The sequence below is a fragment of the Erithacus rubecula genome, assembly GCF_903797595.1.
Source record: "Erithacus rubecula genome assembly, chromosome: 3".
Lineage (NCBI taxonomy): Eukaryota > Metazoa > Chordata > Aves > Passeriformes > Muscicapidae > Erithacus > Erithacus rubecula.
The window spans coordinates 8,602,700-8,622,974 of NC_136689.1; the positions used below are offsets into that span (position 1 = coordinate 8,602,700).

General features: G+C 37.5%; 1 protein-coding gene across 1 annotated transcript in view; it reads right to left on the reverse strand.

The window, feature by feature from the left end:
- PTPRN2 (protein tyrosine phosphatase receptor type N2) overlaps window positions 1-20,275 on the reverse strand; it is a 628,212-nt gene that overhangs the window by 225,104 nt on the left and 382,833 nt on the right. Inside the window, exon 12 of the mRNA XM_079300304.1 lies at window positions 11,853-11,917. Coding sequence (XP_079156430.1) covers window positions 11,853-11,917 — 65 coding nt within the window. The remainder of the gene's footprint in view (window positions 1-11,852; window positions 11,918-20,275) is intronic.

The following is a 20,275-nucleotide window of genomic DNA, read 5'->3' on the forward strand; positions in this document are numbered from 1 at the left end:
TGGCACCTGCACACCAGACACCTGTACAGCTGAACACCCATCTGCTATATATGCTACATGCATTTCCTTTTTCTTTTTTTTAAGCTTGGCAAAGTAGTTGATTAGGAAGATAAAGTCTCTGAAAAACATTTTGGACAAAGATGCCAGCACAGATTGTACAGTTAAAGATATCAGGTCTGCCAATACATGCACACCACACTCTGCACGCTGCTTATACTTGCCTCACAACAGTTTATTGCACAAATTACTGGAATTCTGAAACAAGCCATATCTCCATATTCCTATTTAATATAGATTACATAAAGAAAGGGTGCAATCCCCAGAACAAGCAATATTTGTATTCTAACAATTCTCTTGTCTTGGTTGGTAGGAATATTCTTTCTTTCAGAGCAGGCTCTGCCTATCTGCTCTCTCCTGATATAGGCACTATAGCTGAATGTTGCTGATATATATTTTGCCCAGTATCAAATCTAAAAAAAAATATGCTTTTTGTATGACAGTTTCTCCAGGAATTCAATAAAGTCAGTGAAGGTATTTTGAGTTTTAAGAGGACTGAGTCACACATTGCTGGTGAGTGCACAACAATCAGGAACTGAATGGAACTGTCCAGTGTCTCACAATAGCACCCACAATGTCTGTCAGGTAAATGTCAGAAAATACAAAACCCTCCCACAAAAGATGTCCTTCTTTATACACACACATATATATATGTGTGTGTGTGTATGTGCATACATGTATATATATGGGGCTATTTGCAGAAACAGCATCTTAATGATGTGTCCAATTTTTTGGGAAAAAAGGTCATTAAACCCCTGAGAAGCACAATGAAGAAGAAGATACTGTGTGCAACTACTGATAATAACAACAACAACAACAATAATAATAATAATAATAATAATAATAATAATAATAATAATAATAATAATAATAATAATAATAATAATAATAATAAAGTATTTTAAGGCAAACACTTCTTTTAGGACAAACCAGATTTTCATATTAGTAAAGACAAAACAAAGTATGAAGAAATATTTTAAACTGAGTATTTTAACATGCGAGTATATTAGTTGAGCAAATTAACTGATACCAAAAACATACTAGTCTCACTTCTGGATAAATTAGAATACATTTTTTCACATTATATGTTTTTTATATGTTGTCCAATCAGTAACTGCCTGACTCCTGTGTTCAGTGCACAGCACACAAAATACAAGTTAGCTCTTCAGGTTGTGCATTTGCACACACAGATACAGAGATACACACACAAAATCCTAAAGCAGCAAACTGCACTTATCTTCTTCCCATTTTTATATCATACATATTTCATTAAGCTTCATGCAGAGTGTCTTCTGATTTATGGTAATTGTCAACAAAAGCAAAAAATGCTGTCAGTTTTAACCCTGCAGTACTGAGGATTTAACTGGGAAAAAATTAAAATGTTAAGGGGGAACCCCCCCCACAACACCCTAAGCCACTGGGAGCTTGACCCTTGAGATGTTGTCAATTTTTTATTTTATTTTATTGTGTTTGTTGTCTGTAGAAGCAGATGCCAGCAGCAACATCTGATGCACTGGACACCTCTGGTGCTATCCCAGCATGCTCATGGCCTGGAGGACTTGGAGTAAGACTAATTTCCATATCAAACCCAATTTAGATGAAACATCTTGGTTAAAGAAAAAAAAAAAAAAAAAAAGCAAAAAAAAGCCAGCGCATCAATAGCCCCTTGATTAGATTTTCATCTCCTGAGCAGACAAATATGAATATTTATTACCATGAATGCAGATTCTCCTCTTTCCATTGCTCTGATCTTGAATATTACCCACTGCTAATTTTTATGAAAATTTGGGCAACATAATGTTTTCACATAAACTGACAGTTCTTGAGATAATCCCATTATTGTTTGGTGGGAAATGACAGTTTCCGCTTATTCATGTGTTAACGAGGGATTAAATATTGTTTTTCATCACCATAATCTAAGATGGACTGGAAATTAAAATTCAAACATTGTGCATTAGCAGAGCTTTGAGGACCAGTATTTGTTTGCATTCACTTAGTAAAGATCTGCAAATTAATAGTTTAACAATCAAGTGAAATCCATATCATAAAGCCAGCATTGACATTTGTAAAATGAAGTCATTACCTGCTGAAGGTAAAGAAACAGGCAGACAAACAGTTTGTAAAATGCCATCCCATTGTGAGAGCAGAGTGCTCAGTGAGCAGCATTCAGCTCAGTGGCCCCTGGGCATTAATGGACTGGGTCACTTTTCTGTGGCACAGAATCTTGTCCCTTTGCCTTGTCATAGGTGCTGATACCCACACTCTCAGATCACATTGAAAAATCCCCCCATGACAGATCTCTCCTCAGCACCAAAAGCAGCCACACTGACCCCAGAGCTGTGTCCAGGCACCTGCTGTGCTCACGCCCTCCCCAGGTCTGACTGTGCAGTACATAAACACAAACAATTCTTCACTGAAATGGGGGTTTGCAGGAGCTGCACTCTATCTACCAGTGTCTTGGGTTGCCATACAGGATGTGGCCAGAAATGTGTATTCTATCACCATCTGTTGAAGGTGGGGCAGTGATTCCTTATCTCTGTGGCACATATTCTCTGCTAATGGGCCATCGTTAAACCAGCTGGGGCAATCATCTTTATCTTTCCACAGCCCATCCTCCCTCCAGGAGATATCATCTGCTGCTGGTCCATTGATTCCCATCGTATGACTGATAAAATTCCATCATCCCACTGGGAGATGCTCCAGCCAGAGGAGGAGCCAAGCCTTTCCTACTCAGATAAAAACTGACATTTTGGACAGCAAGATACTTTCTTTCCACTGGATTCCAGAGGAAAGCCAGACCTTTCCACATCATCCCTGGACCTTCAGAGGAAACTGCACCTTCTGCAGGAGCACTGCTGCAGCTGAACCACATCTGCCACTGCAGGAGGATGCAACCACCATTGAATGGGACTGCTGCCACCACCCTGACTGACTGATGGGTGTCAGCTTGGATTCTGACTCTGGCAGTGTTTTTGGGATTGTTCTTTGTAATACTGTATTTATATTTTAATTTTCCTAGTAATGAACTGTTATTCCTAATTCCCATAGCTATGCCTAAGAGCCCTTTAATTTCAAAATTATAATAATTTGGAGGGAGGGGGTTTACATCCTCCATTTCAAAGAGAAGCTTCTGCCTTTATTGGCAGACACCTGTCCTTCAAACCAGGACAACCAGTTCTTTCCTTATCTGTCAGTTATCTCCTCCATGCTTGTGCCTAATGGCCAGCAATCCAAATCAGAGATGTCTACATGTTCCAAAGTGAACACAGAGACCTGCTGGGGACATTCTAAAGTTCAGGAGCCACTTCATTGTTGTTTCTAGAGAAACTTTGAGTTAGTAATTCAGTGAAGTATGTTTCCATTCTTATTACACAAAAACTCCAATATTTCCCTTTGATACTGGTCACAGTGCACACAGAATTAAAACAATACTTAGTCAAAGCAACTCCAACATTCTTCTTAACTAGATCTTAAAACTATCTCATTGGGATAAGTCTGCTGGTTAATGCAAAAAAAGAAAAAAAACTGAGCTCCAACAGACTAATTTAATAGGAATCATCACATTTAAATTTAGAAACTTGTTAAAAGTTTTCCAACAAAAATTTGCTTTAATATGTATAACAGATAAAGCCTTGCATTCTGAAGGAGTTTGAAGTAATGGACGCTACAGCCATGTTGCCTTTGAGGGTGGAAAATTAGTGATGTACAATTGCAAAACAATTCTGAGAAGGATGAATAAGAATGTGCTATCAGGCCTTTCCAGAAAGCAAAGATCTTAAGTTTTACTTAAGTACTTAAAGCCTAATATTAAAAACCTATAATAAATGGCACAATTCTTTTAAGCCACAGCTTAAGTTTTAATTTTATTATTCTTTAATTTTAATGTGCCTTTATGCCCATGCTCCAAATATGATGACACTGAAACTGCCTGCTGTGAATGGTCCCTGGCCAGGATCTTGCTTAGAAGGAGAAGCAGACTGCCTGAAGAGTCCTAATTGGACAGGACACAATGTGAGTGACTGACAACAACGTGACAGTAGAGACAAGTGTGGGACCATGACAGGCTCTGGGTCCTGCTTCTGGTTATTTTAGCAGCTCTGATACAGCTACAGGGCCCCTGATGTCAAGGGTTCCTACAGGAAGGTTGAATGTCTCAAAGTTTGAATCTTAGAACCAGACCCTTATTCTCCTATGCTACAGACCCAGAGCAGAGGTCCTGACAGGTGCATTTCCATGCTCATCTATATGGGAACATTTCCTGCCCAGAGTTTGCTAAAGAAAGGGCTGAGAGACTGGGATCTGCCACTTCTTCCTCTCCTTAAATAGTTAAATATGTGTTTGAGATTGTTTGAAATCCACGTGTTCCTGCCAGGATCAAGCTCCTATTTGTGGAGATGGAAGAATCTCCCTTCTTTACAGTTTCTGACCAGCTCTATCCCTCAAACTTCAGACAGTTTAGGAGAATTTAATCTTCAGCTTCCCCATCTGAGCCATTACACCACCCAAGATTTTGTTTTCCTTTGAGTCATAATAACCTGGCTGCTGGTAGAAGGAGGTTGCTGAATTTCATGAATCAGTAAGGTATCTAGTACAAACAATCATGTTCTCCTATTTAAAGATTCTTTATTAATATATTGAGTGCAGGCTGCCAAATCACAGCTAAGGTGAATAATAATATTCATTCTTAAACAGAATTACCCTGCAGTTTGCTCTGTGTAGCCAGTTCTAGTATCTAAATCTCTTTTCTCTGCAGATTTATAATGGTTTGTAAGGGAAACTCTGCTTTAAAAGCAATGGCATGACACAGCCTAAACCCAAGATAAATCCTTAAAACAAACACATGCTACTTTTTAACCTGCACAATGTTAAAAAAGACAAAAAGGAGCAACACTGGTAGGATGCATAAGTTCCTGAAGCCACAAGGCAAACCGTATCTTGTTTCATTTTACATGATACTGAATAAAAATTGAATTGCTGTAGTTGCCATGGCAACTGCCACATCACTTGGCACTTCTGCTCCTTTAAATCACACAGTGCTACTGTAAAGGAACTCATGAACCAACGTGACACTTGAATACTTGTGCTTTATATACTGTTTCAGGAGGAAAACATAAATCAATATAGACTGATAGTTCTCTCTGAAAATCAGGTTTGCTGTATTTTTTTTATATTATAATCTCCTCATTTCCTCGTCGTATTCTTTAAAAATTTGTAAAGAAGATGGAGGGCGTTGTCACAATCAAAGCACAAGAAAAGAAATTACTACTGACACATGATTTCCAAACTGAAGCTGTGACCTGTCACTCAGATGTCAAAATACCTCTGCTATGCAATATTCAAATCAAATACAGGGGATAAACATTGGAACTTTGCCCCTCCACAACCAGAGACAGTGTGATATGTGACAGAAGACAGTCTCAGGAGCATCCAAGCATCTCTTTAACTCTAAACTTAGCAACAGCTTAAAAGAAATGTCTAACTATATACTTAAAGTTAAGCATATTCTAAATGTTTTTAGATTTGGGCCCATGACTTATATTGTCTTAGAATACTCTGTATATAGCATGCAGTAGCAAAAGATAGTTGACAAAATAATGTGGTAAAATGATACATATATTTCTGCTGCATATATTTTGTTTTTAAACATTTAACACTTTTATTAACATACTGGATGCAATTTATTTGAAAAGCAGCCCTCTAGTGGGCTATGTACTGTAATGAATTGTTAATAAATAGCATTAACATTATCTCTAAATATTAGCTCAAATGCATTTTTCAAAAGCATACAAGGTCTTAAATAAATGAGCCATAGATCTTCATCCTTCTCTTTGGAGAAATTTAATGTTCTGTTTAGCTTTATTCCTCAAATTTATTAAAGTGTTGCTTCTAAATGCTACTGTGTGACTAAGTTCTGATCAGCATAACTTCACTATTCATGTGTACTTACAAACTGTAATAGTGAGATATTATTCACTGTTAGTAAAATTTCACATAAGTAGTATATTACTACTAGAATTCTGTGCAAAACATAATCTACTAATTTTTAAAGGTTACACAGCTTTAGAATCTGTAATTTGTGTGTGTGTGGGTTAAAGTAAGTCTTTCTCATTATGCCTTCACCAAGAATATTTCAAGGATTGTACACTTAAAAGTTTTTCTATTTAATATTATTGTCCTTATTTCTATATATAGACTTAAAGTTGCATGCCTTAAGGGAAAGAACACCTCTGTGACCTGATCCATGTCTTGCACACAAACACTGCCCCTCCTGGAAATCTGTTTGGCTGCTCATCAACACAGCCACAGTGATCAGAAAAGCCAGAGCTGACTGTGGGAACTCCAATCTCACATAACTGGGAAAAATAAACTTGTTAATCTCTAAATCATGGAGTTTGTAAGAAAAAATGCTGAAGGCAGGCACAGGGAAAAAGCCCTCTCTGGTCTCAGAATGCTCACCTGTAGTGCAGAGGTGTCTGCCCTCATGTGCCTGTGCCTGGCTTCAGCCTAATTAGTTCTGGCAAAAGAAGGGTGGGTTTCAGTGGAAGTTGAAAAACTGAGCTGTGTCTGGGCTAAAAGTTGAGTATTTGTACATGTAGAGCTGCTGTTCCTACACCATGGAAGGTCAGTCTCAGAACTACCTCATCTAAATTATCTTGGGTACAGCATCCCTTCCAGTCCTGGGTAGCCCTGGGCAGGACCTGCTACAGGTCAGGAGCTTTTGGTTGCCAAGATGTCATTGTAACAGAGACAGCTGGAGTAGATCCCAGGCTAGTTTTGTCTTTAAAGCCAAAAACCTGCAGTTAGCATTTTACCTAGTAGTTAAAGAACAGAAAAAAGGTTTACACCTCATTCTTTAAAAACTGAAAATTATTTTTCAAGTTCTGCACTCCAATGCAATATCATTCTAGGTAAAATCTGGATATACAGGCATAAGTGACAAAATCTGGCAACATTAAGGAAGCTGGAAACCTGACTTGTGCCTCAGAAGCTTGCACATCACTGGAAAGTCTGTCTTATTATGTCCTCTAGCTTCACTAGAATTTTTAAATGCAGATTTCTTTATTGCAGTAACATCACTTTATGCAACATCAACAGAATTCTACACCTATCAAAATATCTATAAATGAGAATATCCTGAAAAATGTCAAAATATCAGTGCTCTATTTTAGGACAACTAGAGGTATGGTGAAATGTTCATTTTGCATACATTTTGGGTTATTTCCATGTGCTTTAGAAAACTGTTCTAATTTTTATGTCTGCTGTATGAGAGCTGTGATTCAAATCCTACAAATGAAGTTATGATTCCATTGATTATTTTCTTCTGTGGATTCTTACTGGGAAATTGAAAGAGGTAATTTAGTATAACTTATTCTGAAGTAGGTGGTGTTTTGTCAGTTCAAGACAGGAATAGTGCCATTCCCTTGGTTTGTTTCAGGCCTTATTCATTGATTATTCAAACCACAGACTGTTATAGCCCAAAACCTGATTGCACTTTCTTGAGCCACTGGAGAGCCTGACTTGGTATTCTGAAAACAAATTTCAATCAAAAGCTGAATAAACATTTATCTGTGTCACAGTAATTCTGGTCACAGCCAACCTGAGCATGGAACTGAACTTAAAAATATTGTGCTCCTATAATAATTCAACAGTGCTTATGTGAAGAGACAGAAGTAGTTAAGTTCCTACAGGATGCTAAAGGAACACCTGACAGGGTGACTCCTGTGGCTCAGGTGTCTGCTGAGTTCCCTGGGGCTGGAGAGAAACTCCTGGGCACTAGTCCATGTGGAATAATGTTGGTGTGGGACTGGGGCTTCTGCCACTGCTGATTGCTGAACAGGAGGAGCAGGTGGAGCTGTGCAGCTGCTGAGGAGGCTTTCCCCTGATGTGAGACAAAACGCTGTCCCCAAGATCTGCAGGAGTGCTCAGCCATGCAGAGCAACAAGTTCAACTCAAGTAGTGTTTTCATCAAGTTGGGGAAGGGAAGAACAAAGTTATGGCTCCTGCTTAAATGCTGTTCAACTCTTCAGTTTTTTTACCAGTATTGTGTCTTTCATGGTATTATGCAAATAGACATCTAAATAACACAACATGTATTCACACCCTCATAGACACTCAGCTGAACAGCTGAAGATGACCTCAGGACTTCAGAGATTTATTTCATGTGTAGGAGATCAAAAGAAAATACCTCAAAGCTTCATTGTATCTGAATAAACAAGAAGGTGTGAAATGCTCATGAGGGATTTGTGTGGCACAAACATGCATGGCAATGAGACCAACAAATCTCTCATGGATACTGTAGAGGAGTTCTACAGGTTTTTTAGTTTTAGTTTTTTCCAGCTCCTGTTATAGGTGCTGGAAAACTGCAAATAAAAAAGAAACATCTTGGCAAATATAATTCCAGAGATAGTCAGTACTACAGCAATGCACAGATCCCCAAGATCACAACCTCAGCACTGGATTCCTCTACAGCAGAGTTATTCTGGTTTTCTGGCATAACAGCCTTCGTGCCAACAAGAGAAGTGTCAAAACAATTCTCATTTTAAGAGTGATACACATCATAACAAACTCCAGTCTAACTCTCTGGATCCCTGTACTCTTGAATATTCTGTTGCAAAGTTGGATGTTGAGACGGATGGGCTCTGGAAATATCAGTACAGTCTGTTCTACAATGGCCTGAAGGAAGCTCTGCTTCCCCACAGTCCAGACAAGGCTTTTCACTTTATCATCCACACCTTCCCAGGAAATGTACAGGACTTTTAAGCCAACATCCTGAAACACAAGCAGCTTCTGAAGTCGCAGTTAGGAATTCATTTTTAGTCTTGCTAAAGCAGAGCCAGCCCTACGCTGACACAATGCAGCTAACTCAGGCCTAGCAGCAAGAATCACAAGCTGTGGAAACCTTTTACATGACATGAAGATGATGAACTGCATTGCAGCTGTGTAGACTCCAGACCCATGTTGTTAATGACTATATAGCACATGTTTATGCAGTGACATAAAAGCAATTCATCAGCCCTCCCTGGACTTGACTGAATGGCTCAGTAAGCTTGGTGTGAATTTTATAATCTGTGGTTGCTTTTGAAATGTTTTTCTTGAGATAGGGGAAAGAAAGGGAGAGATTGAGGAGCTCTGAAAAGCATTTCTCATCTCCACAGAGGAAGAGACAGTTTCCTTCTAGCACAGCCAAGGCCTGGGAAATCACTGGGAAAACACATTCCTTACTGAGACACAAATCCCGTTATCATAGATCGACACCTAAAACAGATTCCACTGTCCAGAGCCACACATGAATTACTGCTGAGTTTAGCAGAGTTCCTGCATTTCTTTGGACAGCAGCTCCATTTGCCACTGCCATCTGGGCTATATTTCTCTTGAGGTATTTCAGATATGAAAATTGCCTTGCAAAATCAATCCTTTTTATTTTACAGGCCTGCATGTGAAGATTATATATCCATTAACTTTGTCATGCATCTCACCTGCTGTCCAAACAAAAAGGCCATTTCTCATTTTCTACTAAAGTTTTTCTAAGTACTTTTGATTAGAGCCTCTTGACTTTGATTTACTGTCACCATTATATATAATTCCATTCCTAATTCCAGTGTGAAGTAAAAGGAATCCTTATTCAACAAGAAGCTTCTTCATTATCTTTAAATACATACTTTCTATTATTTCAATAATAATTATTCACTAGGGTAAATAAAACAAAAAATGCAAAATTGGATTACCATAGTTAAATTTAACCTGAAATAGCCTGAATCTGATACTGTATCAATAAAGAAACAGCTTAGTTAAAGCATTCCTCTATTTTTTGTTTATGTGAGACCACAGAAATGTATTCATTAACTACACAATCATATATGATAATACTTAGAAAGGGGAATGTACACAGCTGGGAGAATTCATATCCAACAAAATACATAAGCAGCTGAATAAATGTTCTTCCATCACCTTACTTGGTCCAAACCACCTGGTTCATTCTCTGCTGATCACCCTCTTTCAGATATAACCTAGAATATATTTAGGCCAAAATGTCTGCTTCACTTGGGTTAACCAGTTTTCACTTTTTGCCTTCTAACAATACACATTTAGTAGAGTGTAAAGCACAAATTTTTTTCAAAGTACTCATTAATCCAAGTTGCATCAGTGGTTTTTATAAAAACTTACAACAGCCTAAATATATGGAAGGTGAGATCTACAGTGACTTTTTCTAAACCAAACACAAGAATTGGGCTGGTGAGGTCTCTGGCCTAAGAACTCTTCCATTTTTCCCACTCTGATAGCTGGTTTTATAATCTAGGAAGTCCTTAAGGTTACAGCTCCAGCACATCCTTAGACTACCATGGTTACAGCAACCTATTGCTACAATGGGGATTAATTACACAATTAGCAGGTGAAAAATTCCTGCATTACAGCTATCCAAAAGTGAATTCTTTCTCCATTGACCACATATAATACAAAAACTGATTTAACAATAAGCATCTAAAGTGAGCTTTCATTCTCCAGCTGATTTCTCAGCAGACTGGAATTCATTCAATGACTGGAACTGGACAAAATACATGGAAGTATTTTATTATCATTGATGAGTCCCATTGGGTAAAATGACCTTGAGTCTGGCTTCCACAGCCTGTACCCCAGTCCTGGTTCTCCTGTTATTTAACATAAACCAGGGGCTGCAGACAGCACAACCACAAACTTCAGCCTGGCCTGAAGTCAGGATAGAGCCTGAGGGGCACAGCCATGCCCCAGGATGTACTTCCCAGTTTCTAAGGTTATGCACCCATGAGAAACATTCCTAGATAAATCAGTAAAGGAGAGATGATGGCTTTCATCTTCTGATGACTTCACCCATCTTTGTTTCCAAGTTCTAATTTCTTCAGCTTTAGCCCTCAGCATCACAGCAGGTTGCAATGTTATTACCTCTTCAGGACCAAGTCTTTCAATAATGTGAATAAAGTTGCACAGTGAACCTCACAAATCTTGTCAAGTTAAGTTCTTAGGCATGAATTAATAAAAAACCAGAAATATAAACCCCAAAAATCAGTAAAAAAAGAAAATAACCTATTCTTTCAGTATATTAGAAGTTAGTAATTCATTATTTTTAATACTGAGAATAATGCAATCATGAGAAAAAGATATTTGCTAGCCCTGTAAGCATCCACCACTAGCAAAATTACTTAAATGAAAAGGAAAAAAAGAGATAACTGTGTACACAAAATTAGCACTAGAATTAGCAATCAACTGTAGTTCATACAAGGTTCTTAGCAGATAGCATCATGTTTATTAATAAATGATGAACTGCTTAGTGGAATTTTTGCTTAGTGATATCACTATAATAACAGACACATGTTTTATTTATGTTTCAAGTTACATCCAAAATAAGTGAGACATTCAGATGTCAGATTCTCTCTAAAATCTAAAGATTCTTTACCCCAAATTCAAGCTTCCACTGACCTAGATGAAACAGCACTCATTCAAAACCAAGGGGAATAATATGATGACTTCAGTTGATGTGCTCATCTTTGGGGACTTTTTTCCTGTGATACAACAAAGCAAAAACTGCATTTCTTAAAGCTAGCTGCATTTTTCCTCATAAGGATGGTATTTTTTTTTCTCTGTGGGATACAGTGCTATTTGTGCAGCAGATTGTATTTTGACAGATGCAACTGTATCATAAAAAGGCCCTTAGCACTATGAGACTGGTAGCTCACAACCGTTCATGAGCTCCAGAATTTCTTTAAAAAAATCCCAATACTGAAAATATTTTTGAGAATGTAAAATGCCTGAAAGCCACTTACCTCCCCCACACCAGTCTGCAGAATTTTCAGTCCAGTTGTTTTTTCAAGCTTCTCTTTGTTTATGGCTGTAAGGAAAAATTAAGATTGAGAGAGTTAAAGGAAAGCTGGAATATGTATGAGTTTACAGCATTTCCCACCAACCTTCTTTCCTTCATCAATATATTCATGACAGTTCCTACCTATTCCATCTATGGAATATCTTTCCCTGAGAGTAACTCTGCTACTCTGTTTTTCGAATGCATATTTATGCTATTAATTGCTCATTACTATGTGAAAAAGAAAACCAAGCTAATTATATTTTACACAATATTACACACATTTAACGCAGATACACAATTTGTTTGGAAAGTTCTTTTCTGAGGATACTTCCTACGTCCTTGCACTGAAGGGCAGATGAGTGCTTTACCATAACAGTGTAGGACTCTAAAAAAGCAGATACAGACTCTATGTCACAGGTAAAATAAAGAGTTTATTTCACACCACCAGGATGCAATGAACAAGGGTTTTTCTTAATTTAGTTTTTTCTCTTTATCAGAATTTAGATCATTAAAAACTAGCATAAGGCAACCCAGCATAAAACAGTTAAATAAAGGTAATAATGACTAAGACTCTTAAATGGTCTGATATGATTTTGGCCTCTGATTGTCAGCAGCTTCAAAAAACAGTGTTCATCCATGACTCTGGGAGCAGCACAAGGATGAGATTATTCCTAGCTGGGTGCATGGGTAATGCCATCCCATTCTGGATGGGAAGATTTTAACCTGCTAGATGCAAACTGTGTCAGGTGGACTCGTGGCCAAAGCGCAGGCACCTGGGTTGATTTATTTATGAGGAGCAATGAAGCCTTGCAGCCTTGTTAACCTCTCCTTCCTTTAGCTGCCTGTAATCCAAGTGAGTCATCTGGGCTCTCTCTGCTGTCTTTGGAAAGGGATGCACATTTAATGTGGTGAGTCACCCCACACATCTTACATGTATCTGCAGGCATCTACCTCTTTTCTTTGATTATGAACAAAATTTGATAGACATAGCTTCTCAATTTTTGCCTAGAGCAAACCTTCCAATCAGAAAGGTCAAGAAGTGCTAGGACATATTGAGCATTGTAAATTTACATGAAAATGCTTAAGAAAATTAATTTCTTTTTCTTTTCATTTTGTGAAAAATTCTCTTATTTGTTGCTATTTGAAACATTCAAACAAACGAAACAGCTCAGATAGCAGCAGACATTTCTAGAAGATCATTGTGAAGTGGTTGTCAAAAGTGCAACACAAATGACTCACATTTATTCCAGAGGTAAGTCAGATCATTAGGCTCCATCTCACCACTTATGGAGAAATTTTTATAAGAGTTTGTGCATGCAAAGACTCAAGAAGTTACACCCCTAGCAATTCTAACACAGAAAAACTTTTCTGAATGTCTTCCTCAAGGGGTGAATATTGCCCTCAATTTAAACAGAGAAAGCTCTGTACACCTTTTAGATCCAGACACTTTTATTTTTGCACTTTTTAAATAAGCTGATTAAGCAGAGAGGACCATGGGGTCCCAAAATAAGAAAGCTTAAATGTATGTTTTGCTGATGGACAACCTAAAACCTGCATGAAATACTTACATACTTAATACCTGTGCCATGCTTTATACATTCACAAACATATTTATTCCACCCAGAGCCAAAGGGAGCATGTGAAGGCAAGTTGACTGAAACATGGAATTTGAGACCAGGTTTTGCAGCATGGTATATCTTGTGCAGTACGAGTTTCCAAAAAAGATAAGTAAATCTTTGCAAAGATACACCATGCTACCACACTGACCACCTCACACCCAGAAAACACATTACAGGCAGATTTCTGCCAAGTGCAAAAATAGAAGATTTATAAAATGAGAAAGTTCCACAGCCTCCTTCAAAGAAACTGAATGGTCCAACAAAGGATTCTTTGGCAGCTTAGGATAAAGAAAACTGCACAGCAGAGCGGCTGCAAAATAAATGGCTATAAGTAAACAACAAAGCATAACTCCCACTGTGTAATTTCTTACCACATGAACAGTTAATAGAAAATATTGGGTCTGCTGAATCGCTGAGTTTTATAATTACTATTACAGATTTGACCTCCTTTTCAGAGGTTTCCTGCAGACATTAATTATTGAAGCTTTGATATTAAAAAACAACAACAAAAAAGGTTTACTTAATACCCCTGCTTTCCCCCTTGATATTGGCTGAAACACAAAGGACAGGTCTGACAGCCATGCTAACACAAACCCTGCCAAAATTAGGAGGCATGAAGGCACGAGGTGTTATTGATTAAATCATAACCGGAAAATGGTCAAGGCTCTGTCAGATTGAGGAGGGAGACACAGTCTCTGGCTCACTCCAGGCGTGTGCAGCACAGAATCTGAGCTAACCTTGAACTCCACAAGCTGCCCAGGAAGGTCAAGAAATTCTGTCAAAAATGGTGCTGAAGCTGAAGCAGCAACTACATACCAAACAGCTGCTTTGAGTTGTGGAATGGTGAATACAACCACTTAACCTTTCCTATGCAGAACTATAATGGAGAATTTAAAACAAGAAGACACAGTCCATGTAGATGGAAGAAGTGGTGGGAAAATGTATTCAGGTATTAAGAACAAGCTACTAATTCTCTGAAAACTGGCCCTAATTTTTGAAAATATTTTAGCATATTAACTGCTAGCTTTTATTCAAATATCAATACACAGCAGCTGATGTTTCAGTTGCAAATTTTGTGAAAGTAAAAATTACAGTTCTGGGTAACACAGTATATTGCACATTTCATCAAAGTTATTTTTTATGGTCACAGTTTAAAGTCCTATAATACTAATGGAGAACTGACAAACTCATCAGCAAAGAGTCATAAGAAGAACTGTTATTCAAAATAAAAAAAAAGAAAAAGAAAAGAAAAAAAAATCCCCCTCAAACCAGTTAGCAACATATAAATCCATTTTTTAATCTTCCATTGAAACAAAAACGGCTTCCAAACACACAAAAAGGGAGGCCTTTAAATTAAATTCACTAGATGAAGGATATGCAAATTACCTGAAGAAGCGGAGCCCTATAATGTTCTCAAAATTCTGCAATAGCCTATTTAATTAGTATTTTAATTTATCAGAATAATTCTTTGCACTTGACAATTTATGCAGTATTCCATATAATTAAGCACGTAGCTACAGTGGAATAATTTTGCCTACTCTCTGTATACCAGTTATTTTAACCTGAAAGAATCTGTGGAAGTCTCTTCTGTGATCTAAATTACAATGGGGACAACTTAATGGCTTTGCTCTATTAGAGAGCATGATGAGGGTGCTGCTGAGTGTTTAAGGGTAGGGATTGGCACTGCTCAGTCTTCACTAACCTGAGGGAGGTCTGATGTGTTTTCTAAGGGCAAACATTTATTTCCTTTAGCAGAGTTGTCTGTCAGTGGCACGGTCAGGAATTGGAGTGTGTAGGTTTGGCAGGTTTAACCTCAGAGCCCATCACTTATTAGAAGGAGCAAGTTATGGAGGGCTCTGAGCAGAGCTCCAGCCTCATTACTGCACTTCTGGAAGAAGGTTTTCTGTCAAGCACACTGGCACGAGTGTGGGAAGGGGAGCCAGGGAAAGGGTTTCAGCAGGAAGCCTCCCCAGTTTGTCCCAGGCTCTTGCAGGATTTACCTGCCCCAAAGAAGAAACCACCCTTAAACATGAAAAATGTTTCTGGGAAGATGGCATCACTCACAAGGAAAACTTGATTTTTGGTGTGTATCTGACTTTGAGTGTGTGTTGTATTTAATTGAATGTAGGAAAAAAGTACTTATGGGCATATGATTCCCTTGACCTCTATCACCTGCCCATTTTAGAATGAGACAATTCATGCTCTAAGACTTGCTAACTATATTGACTGGACCTCCAGTCAATAAATTGAGGGCAGCTAATTCAGATTTACTGTAGGCTGTCACATGAATTCTGCAACCACTGTTTTTTCCCATCAGCTTGTTGCAAAGCTCCTTTCAAAGAGCCACATTTAGAAGACTTTAATTTATTTTCCTCTCTGGGAAAAGGAAAGAGAAAAGGAGGAAGGGAATTCCAGAGAGATGGTGCTTATTAAAGGTTTTAGCTTTTTAACAAATATCTCTAAGACAAGTAAATGTTACATTTATTTACCTCAAGTTAGACTTTTCTTTCTCCTCCCTTAAAAGGGGCCCTTGAATATTTGGAAAGCTTCTTCACAGCATGGTTCAGAGAGAATCCCTTTGTCCTTGGCAGGGCCACTGTGCCATGTATATACACAGCAAGTCAAAAGCACAACATGGAATATTCAGAATGCATCAGCTCAGAACAAGAATGACCAACTCAAGTGGCCAGATAAAATGAGAAGGGTGCCTGTACTAAATTTTACAATGCAATTAGTGAGGATCAAGTACACAAGCTGCAGGCAGAAGGTATTCTGTCCTCCAGTCTTTACAGGGTGATGGCACAAGATAGCTGCTTCATGTGTAATTTCTATTTAACTGGCAGCCAGGCCTGGAATGGAAATGGCTACAGAAAAGTCAAAGCCACATCACTGTGCTAGCAACAGCCTGCTAAATACTTTGTCATATTCAATTTTCAAGTCATTTTTCAAGTGATTTTAATTAGATATTGTTTCAATCTCATGTGCATTAATTTAATTTCTGATATCAACATTTCAGCTTTCAATCTGTTCAGATGCAGTACCTTGCTGCCTGGAGTAATTTAAAATATTGTTTGCATCTCCAGCAATTTTGAGAGCACACATCCTTTACAACCTGCTCTAGCCAATAAAACCAGCAGATGGAAATTCAGACCATGCTCACCATTCCCTGTGCACCTTTGCATTCTCACAGACTTTGGTGCAAGGCAGCTAAATCTCCATGCTCACAAATAAGGAATTTTCCATCTCTGTTTGTCTTTAATTCTCTACAGAAAATACACACACAATCCCTTTGTCAGGGAAACAGCAACACTGGATGTTTCCCTAAGAGGGAAATTGGGCCATACTTGAATAGCTGTCAAGAACTGTACATTTTTTAAACTAATTCACTGAAACAATGTCACTTTTCTCACTCTAAACCATCTATCTCTTACACCCATGCCCAGGTAATATTCAAGGATAGAGCAGAAATTATTTTATGCAGCAGGACCTCAGGTACCTATGTCTTTGCATAGATTAGGGATGTACTTTAAACACATCCTTTCTGCATGACTGCTTGTATTGACTTATTTTCACTTCTTCAATAAATAACTGCTCAATTGTATATTTTCCTATAACTTTCCTTTAAAATGAGCACACTGCTGTTCTAAAATCTGATATTTAAATGGTAGTAAAGGAGTTTGGGATGTATGAAATGACATTTTTTTATTTCTCTGGAGCTTTTTTTGCTTCATGATAGGATCCATCTCTACAAAATTTGCTGTCTCAACTAAGAAATCAGTCAAATTCTCTGCCTTGTCAAGAGAAGTAAATAGATATCACCAGAGATTTACTTATCCCATCCTGAGATTGGTTTAGTTTATTTATGATATATATATAGATACATGCCTGGAAAGGCCTGCTGCATTAACCAATTCTATTTTTTTTTTCCACAGGTATTTCCTTGTAAGAAGCACATGTACACAAGCTCCAAAATACTTCAGCAGTAAAACATATCAATAGACAATGCCATGGCTCCAGAGAGGGGTTTCTGAGGTGTGGTGTGAGGGTGATTCTGTTTCTGAAAGATGAACAAACCCAGCTTACATGAATTAGAACTGTAGGAATGAAAAACCTTTATCTATCCTAAACCCTTTTTGACAGAGCTTCAGGAACTCGTTATCAAAAATATTCTCTTAAATAATATAAGCAGATTGGTGTCCATCAAAAGAAGAGTTTTGAGGAATAACAAAAAATAACCATGCTCTGGATATGTGTCATTTGTTATATGTTATATATATGTATATATATATATATATATATATATATATATATATATATATATGCTGTTATATGTTGTATGTGCTTTAGAAACACAAAAAATATTTCAATGAATGCTTAACAGTAACGATTTTTAACACTACTGACCATTTTAACAGTAACAATTCAGTGCTGCACATTACTTGAGTGCAGTGCATGGATGTGTAACAACTCTCCTGCATACTTAAAACACTTATTCATTATTTATAGCAAAAGTTGTACCAATTCAGCTAGTGTTAGCAGAAAATGAAAAAAAAAAAAAGAAGTGTCATTCCACTTTTCACATCAAAATTTGTTCACATAAATATTCCCAGACAAGTCTCAGCTTTGAACAGAAAATTCAGAAGAAACAAACTGAAGGATGTTGAGCTGAAACTGGAGGAGAGCAGGTTCAGGAAGACCAAAGTGCTGGGATTACCAGGGCAGTGCTTCTCTGCAGAGTTATGTCTGGGTGATTGCTAATGTCTAGATAACTATCAATTGTCCTTTTGGGAGTTTTCCTTAGCCTAATGTCAAAGTTCACCATCATATGTCCAACCTCAATATTTAAAAAACAGAAAGCAAGATTCCTGGTCCCAGGGGAGGGGTGGCAAGAAAGGTCACCTGGACTTTCCTCAGCCCTTCCCAGGCAGAGCACTCTTGGCCTCCTCACCTTCACCACTTGTGAAAAGCAACAGACCATGAGAAAAGCTCAAGGCTACAGCTTTTTTCCTTTTAAATAGACAAGTTTTTGGAGTAAAAGTATAAAAGAACAGGTTTTCTGCCTTGTTTATTTATAGTCAAGAATTCAACGGATTGTTTTAATTTTCTAGGGCTGAAAATACTACAAAAAAAAAACAAAAACAAAAACAAAAAAACCCCAAGCAGATAATAGCAGTAACTCAGCAGTTCAACATAGCTAATATTCTAGTTTTGTATCTGCTTTTTCCATCTATTTGAATAGTCTCTCCTTCCATATAGCTCATTTTGATCTCTCAGGATATCCATTGCATCTCCTCTTTGTGATTAATTATTTTTAAATAAGCAGAAAGAACCACTGAAGTCATCCAGAGATTGATACTTATGGTTGTAGCCTTGTAGAAATCCAGGAAACCCTTCAGGAACTTAATTTATCTCTGGTTTCTTTAGAACAGAAGATGTGTTACTGGGCAAAGGAAAGGACTAAATCATCTCTTCATCAGTCTACAAGATACTTTTTCTAGAGTTTTCATTATTTTTTAACACAAAAGAAACTGACAGACTCAGGAAAACAAATCCAAGAACAGTAGCTGCACTTTTAAAGAAGCAATCCATTCCTTCCTAGGGTATCCCTGGAAAACACACTGACCTGCTTTCATATTATAATACATAATATTTTAAAATACCCATATTAGCATCTAATTATTAATCCTCATCTTTGTTATGCTCTACTTTTTTAGCATTCTCCTGCTTGCACCATTTTGAGTCTTAGCCTGAAACAGTAAGAAATGTATGAATTATTCTTACACTTATTTAAAATCTGTCAAAATCTTTGGATGGACACTGTGGTGTATTTGTACTGGTTTATGAAAAATGTAACGGACACTACCACTAATTCTCAGCATGCCAAATGTTATTTTTAATAAATACACATTCAAGAACTGTCATTTTGTTCCCAGTCATTTCCCCAGTTAATAAAACAGCACCCTGTAGGTTCATTTCTTTAATGATCCAAAACACAACTTCGAGACACGTTATTTGTTATTCATCTACGACTACACTTAATGTCATCCTCGTGGCACAAATGTAACAAGACTGAGTCACAAAAAACATTAGCAATATTTCAACTGACTGGCTCACTAAATCATGAATAGCACAGCTAATGCACAAGGTCATTCACTAACAAAATCTATTTGCTGTGCCTCAGAATAAAATGAAAATATTTATTACCAAGGATGCCACTAGTAACAAGAGTCACAATAAAGCTTTCAGATAAGAGTGAATATAGATGATGTTAACCTGCCCAGTTAGTCCTTAGAAAACAGTTTTTCATAATTCTGCTTTCATGAAAATTCTGGAGGCTACTTCACTACCTTTAAAAGGAATTCTTGAAAATCAGCAAGAATGGAAGAACTCCTATATTTCAGAAATACAGGCTGAATATTTTTTGAAGAATATAAACTTTAATCATGTAATAAAAAAACATTACTTTTATCCTTGGATGGGTGAAGTGCAAAATAAGGAAGATAAATGCTTGCCTACAGAGATAACTGTGTCCTAAATGCATTTACAGGATTTGAATGTGCCTGTGTCTGCAGGTATGCACATTTGATGGGAATGAGGAGAAGGATGTAACAGGAAAGATCTGAGTGTGTGAAGGATGGCTGCTTGGCAGTACTCACAATATTATGATTATTACAGCCTCATCTACAATGCTTTTCATGGCCAGCATCACTGTACAAACATGTTACTTAAAGGTGGTTCCTATGCAAAAGAGCTTGCATCTACCAAA